This window comes from Mesoplodon bidens (assembly GCF_964165515.1).
Source record: "Mesoplodon bidens genome assembly, chromosome: 13".
Taxonomy (NCBI): Eukaryota; Metazoa; Chordata; class Mammalia; order Artiodactyla; family Ziphiidae; genus Mesoplodon; species Mesoplodon bidens.
In genome coordinates this window covers 33,824,074-33,845,224 of record NC_138169.1, presented here as the reverse complement: position 1 = coordinate 33,845,224, position 21,151 = coordinate 33,824,074, and the positions used below count along the sequence as shown (strand labels likewise).

The window sequence follows — 21,151 nt, the reverse complement described above, 5'->3', positions numbered from 1 at the left end:
GGCACAGCAACCAAAAAAAGCATACTTTTGATATCACGGTTACTGCCGCAGCCCACAGCATTGAGGTAGTAGCTTGATAAATCTTCTGTATCAAAAGCTATAACCGTGGTCTTTCTTGGGGACGTGTTTCCCTATCAATAAACATATTTAATGCTCCCTTTAGCAGGGAGCATTGAAGGAAGCCCTGGACAGCCTCAGCCTGTCCTAATTAAAATAAACGAAGGTACTATTTTCTTAACTTAAAATCACTGTTCCATCTTTCCCATCCTTTATTATCTCCTGGTCCACGGGATACCTGATATGGATTTATAACTACATTTCAGAATCTTATATGAAATAAATGACTCTGACAGAGCCTATTCAGAGTGACATTAAATGACAAACAAGCAGACAGTCTTCCTAAGAAAAAAACCAAAGCACTTAGAACAGGTTTTCCAAACCAAGGGACCTTCACCTAATATGGATATTTATTCTTCATACAGAGCTGTGGAATCCAAGATCACAGTTCAGAATTTCTAACTAGGTCCTAGAGCTCAGGGCCTTTCAATACTATCAATGGAAGAGAAGCATCTCACTTATTACCGGAAATTAGCTCTAATTTAATTCAGTAAACTTCCTTCTTGAAATGATGGAGGGCATCTGCATGAGAAAATGAAGTCCATAACCAAATCATTTGTTATACTTAGTATTCGCATGAAATCCTATCACAGGCTGCATTGGCACTTCCTTAATTCTTTTTTAATTGGCATAATTTCAAATCACATTATTGAATGACAAAGCAGCCATGTATTTTAATTCAGTCGCTATAGCCATGTTAAGTGATTTCATTTTTCCTGATAGGAACACAGATACATGCTGAGTTGCCCTTCTCCTAAATGGAGGCCCTCACCTTATATCTATTTATTTATTTTCCCCTGGGCAGTAAGTGAGTCGTCGTGTGTAATGTGACTCAAAAATAGCTTTCAAGTCACTCAAATTTCCAGGCTACCTTCATTTTTGTCGTTTCCTCATCTTTTAGCCACGTAGGGAAGAACTCTAAGAGAAACACAATCTTAGTGCGCGTGCTTATTTTCTTTTTAAATCCTCATCCTACCTTATATCTGGCATAAACTATAAAATGCTGTGTTATCCGAGCACAAAGTAAGTGAAAACATGTAATAATTAACTGGCAAGTAAACAGAGCTACACCTGTTGTTGTAATTACACACAAATGTCAACGAGCTTGGCTCTCTCGTACCAGCACCCCTGGTGTGAGCCCTAGCCAATTCTCAGAGATTTTGCTCTTGTTGAGGCCTTCAGGCCTCAGAAGTGCTCACCCTGAGTGATGTACAAAATGATCCACAGACACGACCAATTCGACCTGCGTTCATTTGATCCTCACCATCTTCTTGTCCAAACTCACTTTCAATCTGTCAGGTCCCCAAATGCAGCATCAACAGAACGTAGAGATCATAGATTTTCCTCCTAGGGGTCCCCAGGGTTGTTGAGATGTTTGCCTAAACAAAGCTGGCTGAAACCCTCTTCATTTCTTGGCCCCAAACTTGACTGTGTAAGACACTCGCTCGGCTGGCAGCCTGTTAAGTGCATGTTCTTGTGAGCCCCGGACTGTGTGATCATGGCCACCCTGTCCACCCGAAGTAAAGCCACATCCTCACCCAGGAGCGACATCATCGTGTCAGCCCATATCAGAAGAAGCTGTCCCTGAACTCCAAGTACTGATCTTTTCAGTGCTGCTGAAGTACCAGAATCTATCCCTAGGAGCCTAACACATTTCCTATGTTTTGCCGATAGAAGTTTTTGGGAAACCTTGCCTCTGCTCCCACAGCACTTCTATTCACAGCTGTTCAGATAATAGACTAACAGTCCATACGCTCACTCTCTCACTATTGAAAAATACAGAGATTCTGGAAAAAGTGTGACATGGAGTAAAAGCTGCTGATACATCCTCCCAACCTCAATCCAGTCCAATCCTGACTTCTCTCTTCACAAGACTCTGGAACCAAGATACAGCCTCAACAATTCATCCATCGACTAGGCAATCTTTTCTTTTCTTTTTTTTGGACAGGCAGAGAGGATTTATTTATAGAAGAATTATTTATTACAGAGAATGTCCTGAAAATAAACTGACCAAACACTACAATTAATGTGCTGTATGTAAGGATGGAGAACCATTTTATTACACACAGTGACTGAGAAAGTTCAAAACAAAACAAACCTAAAACTATAGTGCTTCTCCAGTTCTCCCTGCCCTCTTATCTTATCTCTTCCCTCTTTTTCTTTCTTTAAAAGACAACTTAGGCAAAAAAATAAATAAAATAAAAAGGTGACAGCGATGAGGTGGAGAGCAGGGCTATTCTGGACTCAGAGCTTTTATCAGCTCAGAAGATGGATCAAAGCTGTTCCCAGGAAAAGTGAACCACTGTGTTAGGCTAGGCAATCTTAGCCTGGCTGGTTAATTTTAACTGAACTTCAAAATAATCATCATATTTCAAAGCACTGATTATTTGTCACAGTATCTAAACTTTACAGAGAGTTTCTAAAATTTAACATGAATTTTCTGAGTGCCTGGTGGGCGTCACAACGGGGCATACACAGTACTTGGCATATAACGTTTGTGACACCTGGGTCCTGGACACTGGTAAATAAAATTAGATAGAAGGCCTGGAGTTTAAAAAATGCATACCTTGGCATGATGTAAATCCACCCCATACATGGAGAGCTTTTTGGCATTTTCCAAGAAATACATCTCTGCTTCTGCGGGTGTCATGCCTCTGATAAGAAAAAATGAGAGGTATTATAATGCTGTTTTTTTTTTTTTTTTTAACCTGGTGGAGCCATAATATTTTCCACTTAGCTCCCTTGCAAGTTCCCATAGAGGCACCAAAAGATTTGTACTCTGGGGGAGGCGGGGGGAGAATAGCAGGAAAATGGCTTTTAGCAGAAACATCACAAGGACATCCCGAGTAAGAGTGTAACTACCCAGAACTGTACCAGGTCCAGAACCTCACTCTGCTGGGCCCCACCCTTAAGGCACTGACTTCAGTCCCGGGGGAAGCAGGTGGTGCAGGGGATGCCCACCCACCGAGCACAGCTTAAACGGACGCTCTCGGGCCTCCTGCCGCTAACCTGTGGCTCTTGTGCAGCTCGATGACTTTGTCTTCTAGATCTTTTGTGTGGTTTGGCGCGAAGCGGAACTCGCTGATGTAGTCACTGCCACACTCATCTGGGTCGTAGTCTCCCAGTTCTGACTGGACGGTGTACGAGCCCAACGTGGCAAGGGTGACAGAGGAGCAGGGCAGCCTGCCAGACACGATGTCATCGCGCAGCTGTAAGCAGAGGTAGTACCTTCCAGGAGCCAGAGGACGGGCAGAAAGCCAGCGTTAGGAGACTGGAAAGGAGACAGCCCAGTACAAAGTGGGCGGCAAGCAAGCACTCCCTGCAGAATAATCCACTAGGACACATTGTCTAGCATCTGGATCTGGATCTGGATCTAAATACTAGGGGAAGAAACTTAGCTACAAAATACAATATTTAAGGGCATCTAGAGGCAAGTTCATAATAATACAGGGATTCATTGATGAGGCACAGAGTAAAAGAAACCTACAGACTACCTCTCTAACATTAAGATAACGTTGAAAGTCAAACAAAATCTCTGGTGGGGGAAATTATAATAAAAAAATGGTGCTCTTAAATATAATGATTAGGCCCCAACTACCTAAAGGAAGTCTCATTTTGCTATCTAGATGAAAGGTCCTGACACACGACCAAGACAAATTGCAGGTAACTCAACGGCTGTGCCATCGTGAACACTACTTGCAACTTCCTGCGTTCCTGATGAGGGGACCTTTCTCCTGGGTCAAGGTCTCATTTTTCTCTTTAGATAACTTCCTAGAATTCAGCCGTTAGGAAGACTAACTTTGAAGAATTATTACCTTAAAATCTCATCACTAGAAGTAAACAATTCTAAATTGGGGGACTATGAAACATTTTCCATATAATTTTGCCAATATCATATGCAAATATCTCCCTTAACAGCTGACTTTTACCTTCCCTGTTATTCTGCTTCTAAGAGTGACAGATATACTAACAGTAGAAGACTCCAAGGTAAGTGGGAACATTGATGAATTTTATTAACAGTCTTCATGGCCCAGCATACGACTATAAGAATAAAATATACCTTGTACCTTTCACATAAGAAACGAACCGTTAATCTGTTGAAGCTGAGGACTATGATAAAGTGTTAAGGTCCCCTCTAAATACGGTTTTAAGCTGATTATATAAGTAAATGCCATGTAATCCAGATATAAAAATTTCTACACATTTCACAGGCCTTACACACATGACACAAATGGAAAGGAATCATGCACTAGACTCCAACTCAAAGTATATATACGCCCTCTAACCATAAATTAGCTACAATTAAATAGTTCCTCGACTACTAAAAAGTATCTTTATATAAGAAATTACAAATTGTTTTTTGACTTAATGAAAATATAAAAGAAATCTTCTGGAATTAGTTTTTCCCCTTCTCCTAACATGTCTGCTGAAATGATTTTTCATCATAGCAAGTGACTAAAGCTTTCTGAGTAATTTCTCTTTCCTGAAAAGTCTGCCAAGAAGGGTTGTAAGGCCACACTGCACAGTATCACTCTGACTGGCTATAAACTTACCAAGAAACACAGTGAGAAAACCAAGGATTCCAAAGCAGAAAGCATTAGAAGAGGCCTAGAGGGACACACAGCAAACCCAGAATGGCTTAAAAAAGAGATTCTTCCTTATACTCAAAGCTCAGTCACCAAGCCAGACTGTTAGATTCCTTTCTTGATGCCTTTTCTCTAAAACGAATGAAACATCTTCCTTGTATACAGAAGGTGTGGAAGGTACACTCTTAGGTGTGCACGTGTTTATGTGCATTTGTGTGTGTGTGTGCGCACGCCTGTGTGATTTTTTAAAACAGCCACCACATATCAGACTGGTTATATAAAAAGGCATAAGCATCCGAAGACTCACTTTTGCTCTAAGTTTTGAAGCAGGAGCACTAGGAATTGTCATATCATTTAAGGCTGAATCCCATCGAATGTGACCGTGGTGGGTAGATGACAACACCTCAGTTCTGCGTGTTTTCCCACCAGGGTCGGGCAGAGGGAAGTAACAGCTTAGCACCAACGAGTCAACTGGGAACAGATATGATTTGGCAAATCTTCTCATCGGATGTTTGCTCTCATTCAGTTGCCTTTTGTTTGCCATGTCAGTGTGGATGACTGTAAGGTTACCAGATGTAAGCCTGCCCTCCTCCCGAGAATTTAAGAGGAGCACAACTCCCAACATGCCTGCCTTTTCCACTGACAACTTGCAAATACCTGGTGATATCTTCAGAGAGCTGGGAAGGGTCTGGTGGGTAAAATTTCACATTAAATGAAAAGTGCCAAGCACCACCTGCGGAGAGGAGAAAAAATCAGAATAAAGTCTCAGACAATCCCTTTGTACTTATTATACTAAGCGGTAGCTAGAACTGCCCTAACTCCAGGCACTAACACCCAGGCACCTTTTAATCATCAATGGAAAATAGGGAAGTCTCCTTTCAGTGAAATTCACAGGTAACTCGAACTTCCTCCAGTTTCTAATCTTCTGCCCCATCCAATCCTTTACTGGGGTTTCTAACTAGCAAGGAAATTGACTAAACTTCCTCCCTTTCTCAGAGACAAAGGCCCTGGGAAGAGGGGAAAAAAGTAAACGAGACAGATAAGCCTCAACCAGACGCGTCTAGGGCTGACCGGATCTATTCTCTGAAGTTCTGGAGAGCTCACATACCAACATTACAGCCAGAATCCCATTTCCTTTGTCCTTTCTGCTTTGTTATTACAGGTCAGATCCCATAATAATACATGTCAAGGGACTGTCCAGGGTATCTTTATTTTATGGGAAAGGTTTGCTGTCATATTAAGAGATGAGCTGCTCTGTGGGCCATTCGGAAAGTTCTTTTCTTACTTGGGGAAATTTCTGATGGAAGAGACACTGTGGGTATGTACTGTGCATGACCAAACCCAGCCCTCCTCCTCAGCCCCTGATCAGGACAGTCCTCACTGCACGCGGCCGCCCCTCCTCCTGTGGCATCTCCTATGGCCTCTCCAGCGGGGAAGAGGGTCACCCAGACGTCAGCTCACAGGCACCTGCTCCCCAGACTGTCCATATGTAAACACGAGACATTACAAGCCTTCCTGAGTGCTCCGTTTTAGCCATGCATTCTCTAGTTGTGTATACCTAACCATGTTTATCACTGTAAATGAGAATAAAACCCACCTGTTCTTCTTTTCGACATTTACTCTCTCTGTGATCACCCCTGTCACTTATTTTCACCTTGGTCTCTCCGCCTGGCCTTTTAATAAATGTGGTACATTACTGAAGCCTGGGTGCTCCTTCGCCGGGAACTGTTTCCATTTCTTGCCTCCACCCAGTAAGCATACTCCAAGGGCCCAAGGCCTGCTCGTTCTGAACAGTGGCTTGGAGGACCCTCCTGGTCTCCCAGCTTCGGTGCTGGAGGCCTTTCCTCAGAGCCGTGGTCTTCCTTTTGCTCTGTGATTCATGACCTCGTGGTCCAGCCCTCATGCTTCAAATGCCCTCCTAAGACTTCCAAACACCCCCTTCTCCCATTCAGTGACTCCTGGAAGCTCCATTCTCTCCCGGAGTCCTTCCCAAACATTCACAAGAAAGGGACAACATCCTAAGTACCTCCCGGCTCCTTCCTTTGAACTGTTCTCTTGCTTGAGTAGCAAATACTTAGCTGCAGAGGTCACCTGTATTTCTGTCACCCATGGCATAGTCCATTCACTAATGCTGGTTTATTCTGGACACCACTATTCATATTACACTTAGAGGTCCACCTGGCAGGGACACCATTTGAGTTGCCTTATAAAGGACTTGGTATAGGGACCGGGTATTACTGGGTGTTTCGTGTCACATTTCTAAACCACTAAGAAAATATTCCCAAAACATGGGCTGTAAGAATTACAAGCCATAAAATATCTGGCAATCAAACCTACTTCTAGCGATTATTTTTCCCACTGTTCTCAAAAACGTCCTCTTGTTATTCTAAAATTAACAAGTCTGATTTGGTTTTACCTTCCTATTGATTCCTATTCACCTCCTGCTAAAATGGAATGCTTGCCAGCGGTGAGGTTCATAATGAAAGCTGGTTTCTCCGCAAGCAACTGGAATGAAAGCTAATGGATTCGTTATGGGAAATGATTTATTGTTCTTTTATAATTTTTATCCACTTCAAAGTGAATCCAATGAATCGTTTAACAATGTAATTAAACTCATAATAAAATCAGGGTAAACACTCGAAGTTGGAAACTAAGAGGGAATAAAAATAGAAGAAAGATATTTCAACGCAAAAATCCTCATTACAGGAAAGTGACTTTCAAATGATCGTGGGCCTAAGAAGCATCGGAGGGGCTTGTTAAAAATGCCAATCCCTAGGCCCTACTCAGAGGTTTTTATTCCGGAGATGTGCATTATGGCCCAGGAACTTGTGATTTTAATAAACACCCTAATGGTTCTAATACACCTGACCGTACTTTGAAAATCACTAATCCCAAGGAATCTACTTTCCTAAGGTTACAACCCAATCAAATATGAGGTTATGCAGGACATTATTTTGAAACGGTGGGAAAGTTTAAGGAAAACACCATCTACACCAAAATCAAGGAAAAAAAAAATCCAGTGAAATGAGGTGTAACATTTGAAATTAATGAGAGGCAGATTAAAGCTGAAATACATATCCTCGTAAAGAATCTGGTAGAAACAAATCACTGGGAGGCTATAGTTATGCCATAAATAGGTTTGTGAGCCTGTGTCTGATCAGATGACGGCTCTGGTTAGAGACGGAAATGCAAGAGCTTGAATGCATTAAAATGATATTCTATAATGCTGATACAGAATTTTAAATTCCAAATTTATGATAATCAGAAAACTGTGAAACTGAAGAGAATTCATTCTTATGAAAAAATTCTAATTTTAGTCTTCTATGCCTGCCAAATCTTAAAATTTCTAAAAATACTACGTTTATAGCATAAATCACTATATATCATATATTCTATATCATGAAGTTACTATATCATAAATATACTATATATCAGAATATATTTAGAAATTTTAGATCTGCTAGGCTAAAAGATGATTGGAATAAGAATTTTTTTCATAAGAACAAACTCTTCAGGCTCAGGATTTTCTATTTCTCATAAATTCATAACTTAAAATCTTTATCAGCTTGATCGACATTTGCCATTCTCTTGAAGATCTCATTCTAGAGACCTACAGCATAAAAATAATGGAAATATCCTTTTACTGTTGATATTTATGTTCAGAAAGAGGAGGTGATTGTACAATAATTACATTAGCTCTGATAATACTTTTCTGCCTTGATAGAATGTACCTTTTGTGGAAAGAAGGCATTTTGTGCATGGGAAACAATAAGGAATATAGATAAAAACACCAAATTCCATTCCTAAAAAATTCCAATTTTTTCTTGTCTCCTCCTTTATCTGCATGATTGTCACTTGGTTCTCCTTATGTTGCTGTCACAAACACTGCCTAATCTACATGAGGAAAATATCCTTTAAATCTCATGTTCTGATTGTCCCCTAAACTTCATCTCTTACAAAGGAAGGTCGGAGATAGGATAAATGGGAAATGAAGGAAAAAAAGAATTCCATTAACAGCAGAAAAGAAAATTAACTGTTGTTACAGCCTTTCTTGTAACAGTATAATGACTTATCCTTGAACATTTAATATATTTTCAAAGTGATCTGTAATTATAAAATCAACCAAGTACGAAACAGTGTTTCATTAATTAGGTGAATATAGAGGACGTAAAGCACATGAAATGTTAAGATATTCAGCACATCTGCTTTTAATAACTCCATAAAAAGATCCTGAGAACATATTCATCATCTTAAAGTTTTTACTAGGACTCTGAAGTTTTCACCTTCTTATCACAACTGTAGCTGTCCCTGGTTTTAATCCCAATTTAGTTCTATCAAACTACTTCACTATCAAGTTTCTGATTAGAGACCACACCAAATTCCTCTCAAAAGTATGGTAAAGATGTTTTCGTTGTACAAAGAATCATCAGACTCTCTCATATCTAGAAGCATAGTGAATTTTTTGCTTCTTTTGAGGTGTTATCTAGTATTAAGCCATTTCAAACTGCTCGCTACTAATTACTTTTTATTAGCATGTAGGGTATTTTGAGACCTCAGAACATTCAAAGGCACTAGAAAGATTTGCTTTCTCTTTTAATAGTAACTTTGATGGGAATGCTGTTCCTATTAATAAATTGGTCTTAAATTTAATCTTCAAATAGAATCGGTTGTTCTGGAAAATTAAACTAGATTTTATTGATAAAAAATGAATTGCTTGAAAAAAAATTAACTAGTTAGTTGAAATTATAAAGTATATCCATGTTTTACCATTTATCCATAGTAAAAAGCAACAGCTACAGAAAAGACTTAAAAATAAAAATGAAAAAATTCCTCTTTCTTAACCCCCTACCCTGCAGTGCCACTTCTGGAGGTATAGGTATTTCCACATACCTATATATGCATAACTCATTTTAAACAAATATGAATTATTTCTCTAAGGTCTCACTAATGAGAGCTAAAACATATTTATTCTACCTCATTCTATTTAACAGCTACCTAGTATTTCAAGGTATGGCTATTTCATGATCAATTTAATCATTTCTTTATAAATGGATATTTAAGTTGCTTTGAGTCTTCTATTGCCAATGGTATGATAATGAACTTTCCTACATGTACAACACATATGTACACACTCCTCTCTTAAGCAGACACTGGATACATTTCTACAAGTAAAATCAGGGGTCAAAGAATAAGCACATTTTAAATTTTAATAAATACTGACACAAAGTGCCTTCTTAAAGGGTTATATTTCTACTAATTATGTACAAAATTGCCAGTGTAGGGCATTATTAAACTTTTAAAATCTTTGCTAATCTGAATAGGTGAAAAATGTCTCATTTTAATTTGCATTTAATTATTACTAAGACTTAGCACCTTTTCTAATACTTATTTGCTACCTGTATTTAAATTTTCTGAGTGGCTCATGTAGTTGTTTTGTGCGCTAGGGAATGTCCATTTCTTAAATTGCCTTTAGGGCTAAGAAAAGAAGATGTCATCAGACAGTAAACTTCAGTCTGACTTGTTACTCCATTTCTAAGCTATTAAATGACTATTACTTTTAGCTTGACTGCTTGCCTTGCATACTTTGGTGGCAGTTAGGCTTAATACAACATTAATAATTAAGTTTGAAACTTTCAGATGATTGTCAATGGGGGCATCACTTGATTAAATCATATCTCACATCTCTGAACAGGCAAGGGAATAGGTCAAGTGTCATGTCATTTTATTCCCAAGGTCGCAATAATTAATAATGGGTATCTGAGCTAGACCAACCTGCCAAAGATAAAATTTGAGATCTTAATCTGTCTTTCAAAATACCATATTCACACCAGCCATGTGGGTATGAGCTACCATTTCAGATAACCCCACTCTTTGAAAATCTTCCTATTTCTATACATAATAATCCAAAAGAACTTACTTCGAATCTGTTTTTTAATTTCCTTGGAAGGGTCCAACCAATTCTGAAAAAGAAGTGAGAGTCTGAATATGAATCAGAGAAGAATGGAGATGACCTAGTGTTGACTGGGTAGAGATGAACTAAACGTATTGGAGAAGGAGTGGCTGCCGGAAGGCTCCCCCAGCTGGGTCCTTCCCCTACATCTGGTGCCCCTTTGCTAGTCCTGCGAGGGCCCAGGCTCTGGTCTAATGAGGAGATGTGTGTGCACACAATTCAGGCTTGACAAAGTTCTTTTCTTTTACAACAAGTGCCTTCAGGGATTCAAGCCAGCACAGAAAACAGAGGAGAAAAAATGGTGGATTCTATGTTCAAACAAGTTACAAGCATGAGATAAAGATACAGTCATCCTTTGGTAACCACAGGGGATTGGCTCCAGGACCCCAGGTAACACCAAAATCTGAGGATGCTCAAGTCCCTTATATAAAATGGCACAGTATTTGTATATAACCTATGCAATGCCCCCATATACTTGAAATCATTTCTAGATTATTTATAAAACCTAATTCAATGGACATGCTATGTAAGTACTTGCTGGTGCACTGGCAAATTCAAATTTTGCTTTTTGGAACTTTCTGGAATTAAAAAAAATATTTTTGATCTGCTGTTGGTTGAATCTGCAGATGCAGAACCCAAGAACACAGAGAGCTGACTCTGCATGTAACTTGACCACTGATGTCCTAGCCGTTCAGTCCCACGCAGTGACTTCTGTGATTATAGATTTTAAGGCACTTTCTTAGAATGCTTTCCTAACAAACGAACACCTGTTTGACACTTACGATTTTCCTCATCAGAACACTCAGGTGTTTAATAATGAAGTTAGACATCATCCACGGAATTCAGTAAAGATAAAGGTCTGATTCACTAACAAACGACAACTGAACAAGTGACGTTTAATGAGCACAATTGCTATGGCTCAGTTTCCAGCATTAAGTAAACAATTTCTTCCTCCTTATCTTTCAGGCAGTTGGGGGGATAAGTGAGATAAAGGCCTGAAGAGACTCCAGCAGGTCTAAGAGTCTACAGAGGTTTTACATGTAACATTAAACGTGGACTGAATACATTAACTGCTTGCCCTGTACATGAGGTCTGTACATGACTCATCTTATATTGTGATTCAGCAAGAATATGAAAGTGTAATAAGATGAATTAATAAGATGGCATCCAGTGAACATGTTTTCTGTATAATTATCAATGTATGTGATTCTCATTGGCTCAAGTCCATGGAAATATATCATCCCCCCAAAGCACCATATAAAATGCTTTTCTGGAACCATAAAGAACTCAAGCATGAAAAGCAGAAACACTGACTGACTGTTTCCAAAAGACTCAAGATTAAAGGAAGCTGTCAATAATTTCCTTCATGAAGAAATAAGGTGATTAACAGCATTTAGGGCCTTGGATAATAAATGTGAGGGTGTGGGAGTACGAGGGGAGGTGGAGAAAACGATTTATCAATTCAGCTTCAGTTCACTTTCTTGCAGTGAAGCGCAGCTGAAGCCGTAATACTTTGTATTGCTTTCAACGACTCACCTTCTGGTTTTCAGCATCTTGATATGTAAGCCCAAAATAGTCTTTTTCTAGCAAATTCAGATGTTCACATACTTTATCAAACAGCACTTGGCCTCTGGAGCGTTTCTATGGAGAACAAAACAGAAAAACAAGTCAACACACACCAAAAAAGTTCTCTCAATTGTCACGAACAAAAATGGGTAAAATTTAAAATATTGCTTGTTGTAACTGTTCAGTAAATAACAAGCAGGTTTGATCACTTTACCATCTCTTTTTTTTTTTTTTTTTTTTTTGTGGTACGCGGGCCTCTCACTGTTGTGGCCTCTCCTGTTGCGGAGCACAGGATCCAGACACACAGGCTCAGCGGCCATGGCTCATGGGCCCAGCTGCTGTGCGGCATGTGCGATCTTCCAGGACCGGGGCACGAACCCGTGTCCCCTGCATCGGCAGGCGGACCCTCAACCACTGCGCCACCAGGGAAGCCCTACCATCTCCTTTTTAACTAGAAAAAAGGCTCAATAAAGTGGACCTAATCCTACAAGAAGCAACTCCTACAGAACAAACAAATAAATAAATAAATAACTCCTGTCAGTGAGTAAGTACAGGCGACCTGCGGATGATTTCGAAACGGAAGTAGTTGGGGGAAATGAAGTGGTGCTCGGAAGCCTCAAATATATTGTGAGGGCTTCCCTGGTGGCGCAGTGGTTGACAGTCTGCCTGCCGATGCAGGGGACATGGGTTCGTGCCCCGGTCTGGGAGGATCCCACATGCCGCGGAGCGGCTGGGCCCGTGAGCCATGGTCCCTGGGCCTGTGCATCCGGAGCCTGTGCTCCGCAACGAGAGAGGCCACAACAGTGAGAGGCCCACATACCGCGCTAAAATATATATATATATATATATATAGTGAAACACAAAAATCCTGACGGTGAGAGCATTAAAGGGCCAACCACAGCTGTGTTTCAGAATACCCACGCTCACTCCCCCAGGTGATCAGGTTTTGAGCCTGAGAAGAATTAACCCCATTCCTTGTCTTATGCAGAAGTCCCTTTCAAACTTTCTATCCCAGTCCTTACTTAGAAATTCTAGCTATGGATCACTTTCTAAAGCCCGTTAAACTTTATTAGTTTTTGTTTACAGCCACAAATTTCAACTTTGTATCACAGAGTTCAACTTTTTCTTAATTGTTTTTTTAGAGGAAATCCTTTCTATTAAACATAACATGTTTATTAACTTTAAAGATTTAAATGATCATTTATAAATGTGAGATGTAGATATATGTGCTGTATTTTTGGCCATAAAGCAGTCAATTGGAGAAAGAAAAAAAAGGCAGTCACTTGGGGAAAAAAATCCATCAACTTAATTTATGGTGATATACAGTATCATATTTTCATCAAAGGTCTTTTAAACTTGGCCTTGGAGTCTGAGATGGATTAACTGGAAGCAATTAAGCTAAACTACATTTTGTTTGTGCAGTATCAACATTTCACATCTCGTACCTTAAGCGTATTTCTCTTTAAGATTTAATGTAGTAAGAGAAAAATAAGAAAATTGATAAACAATGGGCATACCAAAAGAGTTAAGTATCCAGAAGACGTGTAAGTGGTATGTATTACTGTGCAACCGCAAATATATTGGAAATTACTTAGCCCCCTCAAGCATGACTATTTAGGAGAAAAGATAAATGTAGGATAGAAAAGTGAAGCCTGAATTGTAACCAGCTGAATAATCAATGTTGTATTTGAAAAAAGTTTAATAATGTATGAAAATAAATTACATGTTAGCTAAACTGTGTAACATTGTTCAATGGATATAAATAAATGGTATGACAATGAAATGCTGCTCGCTGGTTTAAATCCTTTATTTGTAAATAACAGCATATTGCTTCTGAATAATGCTTAACAAATTATAAAGTTTGCACCAAAAAAAACTGGTTCTTCTGATGCTTCCATTGGTATGATGTCCAGTTTAGAGATAAGAACACAGAGGTTCAGAGGAGTTACATGGGAGAGGCAGTCTTAGTGCTGTCTATGAGGGTGGCTTTAACAGGTAAACCTGGCTTTGAGTCTTCCTTAAGTCCCTTGCAGCTGTGCTGACCTCGAAGCTTTCCCTCTGTAAAACGGGTATGATACCATCTACTTACTTCTTTGTAATGGTTGACATTAAAATGAAACAAAGTATTCCAACTTGGTCCAGTGATAACACATGTCAAGAGTCCCACAAACGTCAGCTATTGATATTATCAGCCTACGTGATTGATAACTGGCAGAATACGTAATATAGAACTCACTAGGCATTTCTGTGGTAGGAGCACATATACAGCTCCTTGTGGTACCAATAAGCAACCTTAGTATTAATATGCCCTGCTCTTTCTTCAGATATCAATTATCTGCTTACTATCTAACTGCTTTAACTAGAACACAACACAACACACACACACACACACACACAAAATATACACCAGTGTCTGGTCAAGTACTTTCTCAATGAGTAAAAACAAAACAAAACAAATACAATAACCCTTCCTCTACAAAGCCTTCTACATCCTCTGAGCCAGCAGACCACAGCCAGGCCCTCAATGGAGGGATTATTCTGGCCATGCTGCAGGTGGCCTTGGGCATTGTTTTATTAGCTGTTTTCTGGCTGCCGTCTTCTTCCTTCTGTCTAACAGGTGGAATGATTAGCTCAAGCACAGACCACTGTACTAACTGGTTCTTAAGTTTCTGGCTTCGCACCATTTGATTGCTATTAATGAACCACAGCTCTCTCTTGAACAGACCAGATTTTTTCTTACTATTTTAAACATATTTGAACACTATAAACAGTCCTTAAGACAATAACATAGTGGTCCATTCTTCACTCTGAAGGGTTTTTGGGTTTGTTTCTGTTTGTTTGTTTTGGCCCTAAGAACTAAGATGGATTGTCTAGAATCTGCTATAGATGGTTAGATGTAAACAATGAAATTCCTATCTGCCAAACATCACCACAGCCGCCAGCCAGCTGGATGACTCTGGAAAGGTCTCTCACGTTATGTAGGCCTTCACCTTCTCATCATTGAGTGAGGATATATGCCTCCATGGAGCCAGGTGATCACGGGCTTGAGGCTGTAACTGGGCACCTGTGCTCATGGCCAACATCACTAACGATCACAGCTCACTCCCCCGTGCAGCCCAAATGCGGCTTCACAGCCCTTCCACACACGTGATGAGAAAGACCCTGGCAATGGATGGAGTTGGCACAGGACACAAAATGGGACTATTTTGCAGCCCCGGACAGGATCCCCTCTGCAATTACTCCCAACTCCCCCAAATTCTTGATTCTTCTTACTCAGATAATTTTTTTCTAGTGTGTTATTTAACTTTTAAAGTCAATTATTTCTACATGTTGACACTGTGTGCATCTTTAGGCAGTAACATCTGAAATATGACTAAAGCTCAACCGTCACTGGACCTTTTAGAGAATTTATGTTAAATATTCGGTTCCCAAAGATAGGATGTTCATTAAGTGATCAAATCTAGGCACCTTACTTTCATTGGATATGTTTATAACAGCTATAATGAGTCAAGAATTCAGTAGAAGCTAGTGGGAAGCAGTCGCATAGCACAGGGAGATCAGCTCGGTGCTTTGTGACCACCTAGAGGGGTGGGATAGGGAGGGTGGGAGGGAGGGAGATGCAAAGAGGGAAGAGATATGGGAACATATGTATATGTATAACTGATTCACTTTGTCATAAAGCAGAAACTAACACACCACTGTAAAGCAATTATACTCCAATAAAGATGTTAAAAAAAAAAGAATTCAGTAGCTTAAAAAACATTTTTTGGACAGAGGTATTCTAAAATCAATGGGTAATTTACTTAACTGGGGACGATGAACAGCTTTTAGTCTCATTTGCTGTTTCCTGTGAGTTGTTAAGTCATGTCTCTGACTCAGATGCATTCGCAGTCTACATAACCATTGACTTTGAACACCTGGACATTAAGGAAAGTGGATTTTGCTTTCCTGGAGTAACAAACCAATAGTGGACTGCCCTCTCTCTACCCTCTTTTTCCACTTAAAATTGCGTTTCTGTTTCTAATAGAGAAGATAAGATACGTCCATCATCACCACTCAAACACAGCAGATGAAATAAGCTTTCCTGCAGCATTAATGAAACTTCCTGCAAGTCCAAGATAATTCATGATTTTTACGATGTTTGTAAAACACTGGTTCTCAAGGTCTTATCAACCAGCATCACCTGAAAGTTGACATTAAAATTTTTATTTGTAATTTTATTTGTCTAAAAACTTTAAAAAATTAATTTCAGAATGTTTTAGGATGGGAGAATTTCAAACATTTCCCAAAGTAGAGAGAACAGCATCATGAAAGCCTGCATACTCATCACCCAGTTTTAACAAATGCCTCTGAAGACCACAACTTTGGTTCATCTGTACTTCTGCTCCACTCATCCTCCCCCTGGATATTCTGAAGCATCTCAGCAAATAATTTTGTCTCTATTTATTTTAGTATGTAACTCTGCTCTTTTAAGAAATGTAATCTCAATAACTTCATCACATCTAAACAAAAGTAGCAATCAGTTCATAATATCACCAAATATCTAGTCAGTACTTTAATTTCCCCAATTATTTCAAAGATTTTTTTTTTCTTTTTCATTTTCTTTGATTAGCCCATACACTGCAATCGGCTGACATATCTCTCTGGTCTCTCTTAATCTGCAAGTTCTCCATTTATGTTGGTTTTCCCCTTGAAATTAACTTGTCTAGGAGACCAGGTCATTTGTCTGTAGAGTTTGCTCAGTCTAGACTTGCTGTGTGCATCTCCATGGTGTAATTTAACATGTTCTTTTGTCTTCTGTATTTCCTGTAAACTGATAGTGAAATCTAGAAGCTTGACCAGATTCTTGTTCGACTGGTTTCCATAAATGATGCTGTGCAATTTCACCAGGAGGCATAAAGTTAACTCTTGCCTTTTTGTGATATTAGCAGTCACTAATGATCGCGGCCCTAGACGCATTAATTTGAGGTGGCAAGATGGGGATATTCAAATCCGAACCTTGGTCCCCCATTTATTAGTTGGAGTATGTTTATGAAGAGACATTTCTCTTTGTCAGAATTATTTATCCAGTGACAGAGTCTGATGATGGAAGCCAGGATCAATGCTCACATCTTTTCCTTTATCTAATTTCAAGATAACGAGTTGACTTTCTAGCACCATCCAGAAGTCACCAATTAGGATTTTTGTTTTATATTATCACTAGGAACTCATGGGCTAAATCAGGCTTGACATGTTTCAGTCCATCACAGGTGTTACCCATATTGATGCTCTAAATGTCCCCAAGTGTTCTGCCTTACTTTTTTTTTTTTTTTTGCGGTAAACGGGCCTCTCACTGCTGTGGCTCCTTCCGTTGCGGAGCACAGGCTCCAGATGCACAGGCTCAGCGGCCATGGCTCACGGGCCCAGCTGTTCCGCGGCATGCGGTATCTTCCCGGACCGGGGCACGAACCCGTGTCCCCTGCATCGGCAGGCGGACTCTCAACCACTGCGCCACCAGGGAAGCCCAACTGCCTTACATTTTGCCTGTCAACTCTCATCCTTCACAATGCTTCTCCAGTGCCACTTCTTTACAGCATTTCCTGTCCTCCCAGCCAAATGTGATTTCTCTCACCTTTGGACATTAGAGCACTTTATGGTACCAAGAGGGCACTTTCCATATTCTGCCTTATATCACAGCTGTCTCTCTCTTCACTCACCTTATATCCTGAGTGCACAGAGAGACATGTGCCTCCTATATTTATTTTTTATGGAGCCTCATTTTGGTCAAATACCATACTTAAAATTTTTCTCACTAGCATATCATAACCAGTGTTGCCAAAGCAATATTTTAAACTAGTGGTTTTTCAACCGTGGATCCTGGGAGCATTTAAAATATGCCAATACCCAGGAACCCACCTCAGGTCAAATAAATCAGAATTTCTGAAGGTGGGCACAAGGCCTTTGTATGTTTTCAAGATCTCATATGCAGGCATGGTTGAAAGGTACACTTAAGTTTACAACTTAAAAATTCTTTTTTTTTTTTTTTTTTTTTTTTTTTTTCTTTTTGCGGTATGCGGGCCTCTCACTGTTGTGGCCTCTCCCGTTGCGGAGCACAGGCTCCGGACGCGCAGGCCCAGAGGCCATGGCTCACGGGCCCAGCCGCTCCGCGGCATATGGGATCCTCCCAGACCGGGGCACGAACCCGTATCCCCTGCATCGGCAGGCGGACTCTCAACCACTGCGCCACCAGGGAGGCCCTAAAAATTCTTAAATGGAGAACTCTACAGCAATTTTTCTTTTTCTTTTTTTTTGAGGAAATGTGTAACTTCTTCAGATTTAGATCCACACCAGTTTCTTTCAAGCCTTCTTGTACCAACACTGATAGCTGCATTATCATAAACTTTATTTACACACACACACACACAGTCTTAAAATCTTAAGACACCCTTTCCAACAAATTTTCTTAAGAAACGTTAAGTTCTCAAGAAATGAAGAATGAGCCACATGCTGAAATAAAATGATACAAATGAGCAATGATAAGCCACCAAACTGTAAAACCAACCAATAAACCAGCCAAACAATGAACCTGCATTTAAAGCTATGAACGAAATACACAAAATAGAAATGTTTTCGAGTTTGAATTTTTTTTTTTAGCTCTCCCTTGGTAGAGCTAAAACATACAGACTTTAACTCAAGAACCTGATACCTTACTAAAATATGACCCAGGTAGGTTAACAAATGTCTTGATTTCCTCTTTTGTGAATGAGCAAAAGCATTCACATCTTCCCTGGCAGGTTAGGGAGGTGGAGAGTAACAAACACTGGGCACTGAACCCAGGGGAGGACGGAGGGAGGAGCTGCTCTTGATTGACAGCTGACCAGGAGACGGCACAACACCTGTGGACGCATCCTCCGAAATGAGCGCTGCCTTGATGCTCAAGTACCTGGAAATCCTGTCTTGATCTGTGCTCAAGTCATGAGCGCACAAGCAAATGCACTAAACCTCAGCGCAAGACTTCAACAGAATCTGTCTTTCCTTTCAGTCTCACAAAGCTATGAATCAGCCTGGGGAAAGGCTAAACACTGAAATTAGAGAAATCTGTAAAGTCAAGTATAATCTTCTTGCCTTAGAAGACAGGCTGCAGTTCTTATTTATGTGAAGCTGCACAATCACAAAGACACTGAGGCAGAGCACATGGTTCTGCCTGAGAACTGGAGCTGATCAACAGCCCCTACTTCTTGGGCGGGGGGGGGGGGGAGGGATGCGGAGGGGCGGGGCAACCAAAGCCATCAGCACCCGGGCGTGTGGATATATCCTTGAAGCTCCGCGGGATGTATGTGCACATTTCTTTAAACCGTCACTGAAAAAAAAGCCTCTGTTACATTGGCTTAGGCTTATACCACGTGCGTTAATACAAGGAAACATATAATATTGAGACCGTTCAGGGAAACTGACACTTCCGTACCCTTATTTCAGCTGCTTTGAAATCTGAGGGAGCGCCAGCCTGTAAGCACTTTATTCTTTCCATTGTGTATCTTCTTCAACTGGGCTGCTGATTTTCTTCTGAAATTATACATTTCCGAGTATTGTTGCACTTTGTGAACTTGTATTTCTGCTCCCTGAGGACAGGAAACTGTGCAACAGGAGCACAGGCTCCGGACGCGCAGGCTCAGCGGCCATGGCTCACGGGCCCAGCCGCTCCGCGGCATGTGGGATCTTCCCGGACCGGGGCACGAACCCGTATCCCCTGCACCTGCAGGCAGATTCTCAACCACTGCGCCACCAGGGAAGCCCCGTGCAACCTTTTTAATGCCCCCGACAGAGTGTCCTAAACACAGAAGACATTCAACATATGCACCCAATAAGCGCTCCGGGCATGAATCTGAAGGAGGAATTTCTCCTCACATTATCTTCGATTAATCGCGATGAAAAATGCCATCATTTTTTTTTCATGCTTCCTTCCCTAATTGCATATTTCCACACTGAATGCTTTTCCATTCTCCTCACTTCTAAAGGTCAACTGGAATTCTCTTCATTTCTAAATGATGGCAACACAATTTGCCTGGTGTTATAGGAGCATGTGGAGAGCTCAGCAAACTAACTAAGCCTAAGCTTGAGTCTAAATCGGACACCTGGACTCCGTGTAGGTCATTTTTTCCTGGGTTTTCTTTTTGCTCTGTCAGATAGAAAAACGTTCTAACACAGTCTGCCCTGAAATTTAGGTGGTTTAAAAAAAAAAATCTACACTTAGGAAATACCAAGAGGAATAAAAGATGATGATGGTGTCTGGTCTGTGACAACAGTCCATAAACACTGGAGAGAGACCTGAGGCCGCGGAGGTCTAAGAAGCAGCATATGGCCCCAGCTGCCCTGTGTGCATCTACTTCCATTTGGGGCTTTCTGTCTCAAGTGTACTTTCAATGCCAAGTTTAATAAGCACAGTAGGAAGTCCATTATCCCCATCACTACTGCCAGGATCCATGCCCAGAGGGGCAGGACCTAGTCTATGTACTAAATCCCAAGTGTGATCCAGGCAGTGAATTCAGAGGGCTAAGGTGAGAAGCAGAGATGATTTTTTTCTGCCTAGATGTTACATATCTTGCTAGCTCTTTCTTTAAATTCACAAGCCATCAGCTTTTTAGAAAACCACAATAGTTCTTTTCACATTATTAATAAGTCAATCAATGATTATCCTGCCACTTTCTTAAACTCAGTTCAGTTAGCAATAAAGATCTGAAGTGGCCTGTTAAAATATGAACCTGGGACCACTTTCTGGTCTTGCTAAGTTTTTAAACACAACAGTGATTTTTTTTTTTGGTACGCGGGCCTCTCACTGTTGTGGCCTCTCCCGTTGCGGGGCACAGGCTCTGGACGCGCAGGCTCAGCAGCCATGGCTCACGGGCCCAGCCGCTCAGCAGCATGTGGGATCTTCCCGGGCCGGGGCACGAACCCG

General features: G+C 40.6%; 1 protein-coding gene across 8 annotated transcripts in view; it reads right to left on the bottom strand.

Moving 5' to 3' along the window:
• EPB41L3 (erythrocyte membrane protein band 4.1 like 3) overlaps positions 1 to 21,151 on the bottom strand; it is a 142,020-nt gene that overhangs the window by 40,147 nt on the left and 80,722 nt on the right. For all 8 annotated transcript variants that reach the window (XM_081252029.1, XM_081252032.1, XM_081252033.1 and 5 more), the window contains exons 4-8: positions 12,190 to 12,294; positions 10,621 to 10,663; positions 5,361 to 5,436; positions 3,127 to 3,345; positions 2,684 to 2,771 (exon numbers count right to left, since the gene is read on the bottom strand). In XM_081252029.1, the coding sequence (XP_081108155.1) occupies positions 2,684 to 2,771; positions 3,127 to 3,345; positions 5,361 to 5,436; positions 10,621 to 10,663; positions 12,190 to 12,294 (531 nt within the window). The remainder of the gene's footprint in view (positions 1 to 2,683; positions 2,772 to 3,126; positions 3,346 to 5,360; positions 5,437 to 10,620; positions 10,664 to 12,189; positions 12,295 to 21,151) is intronic.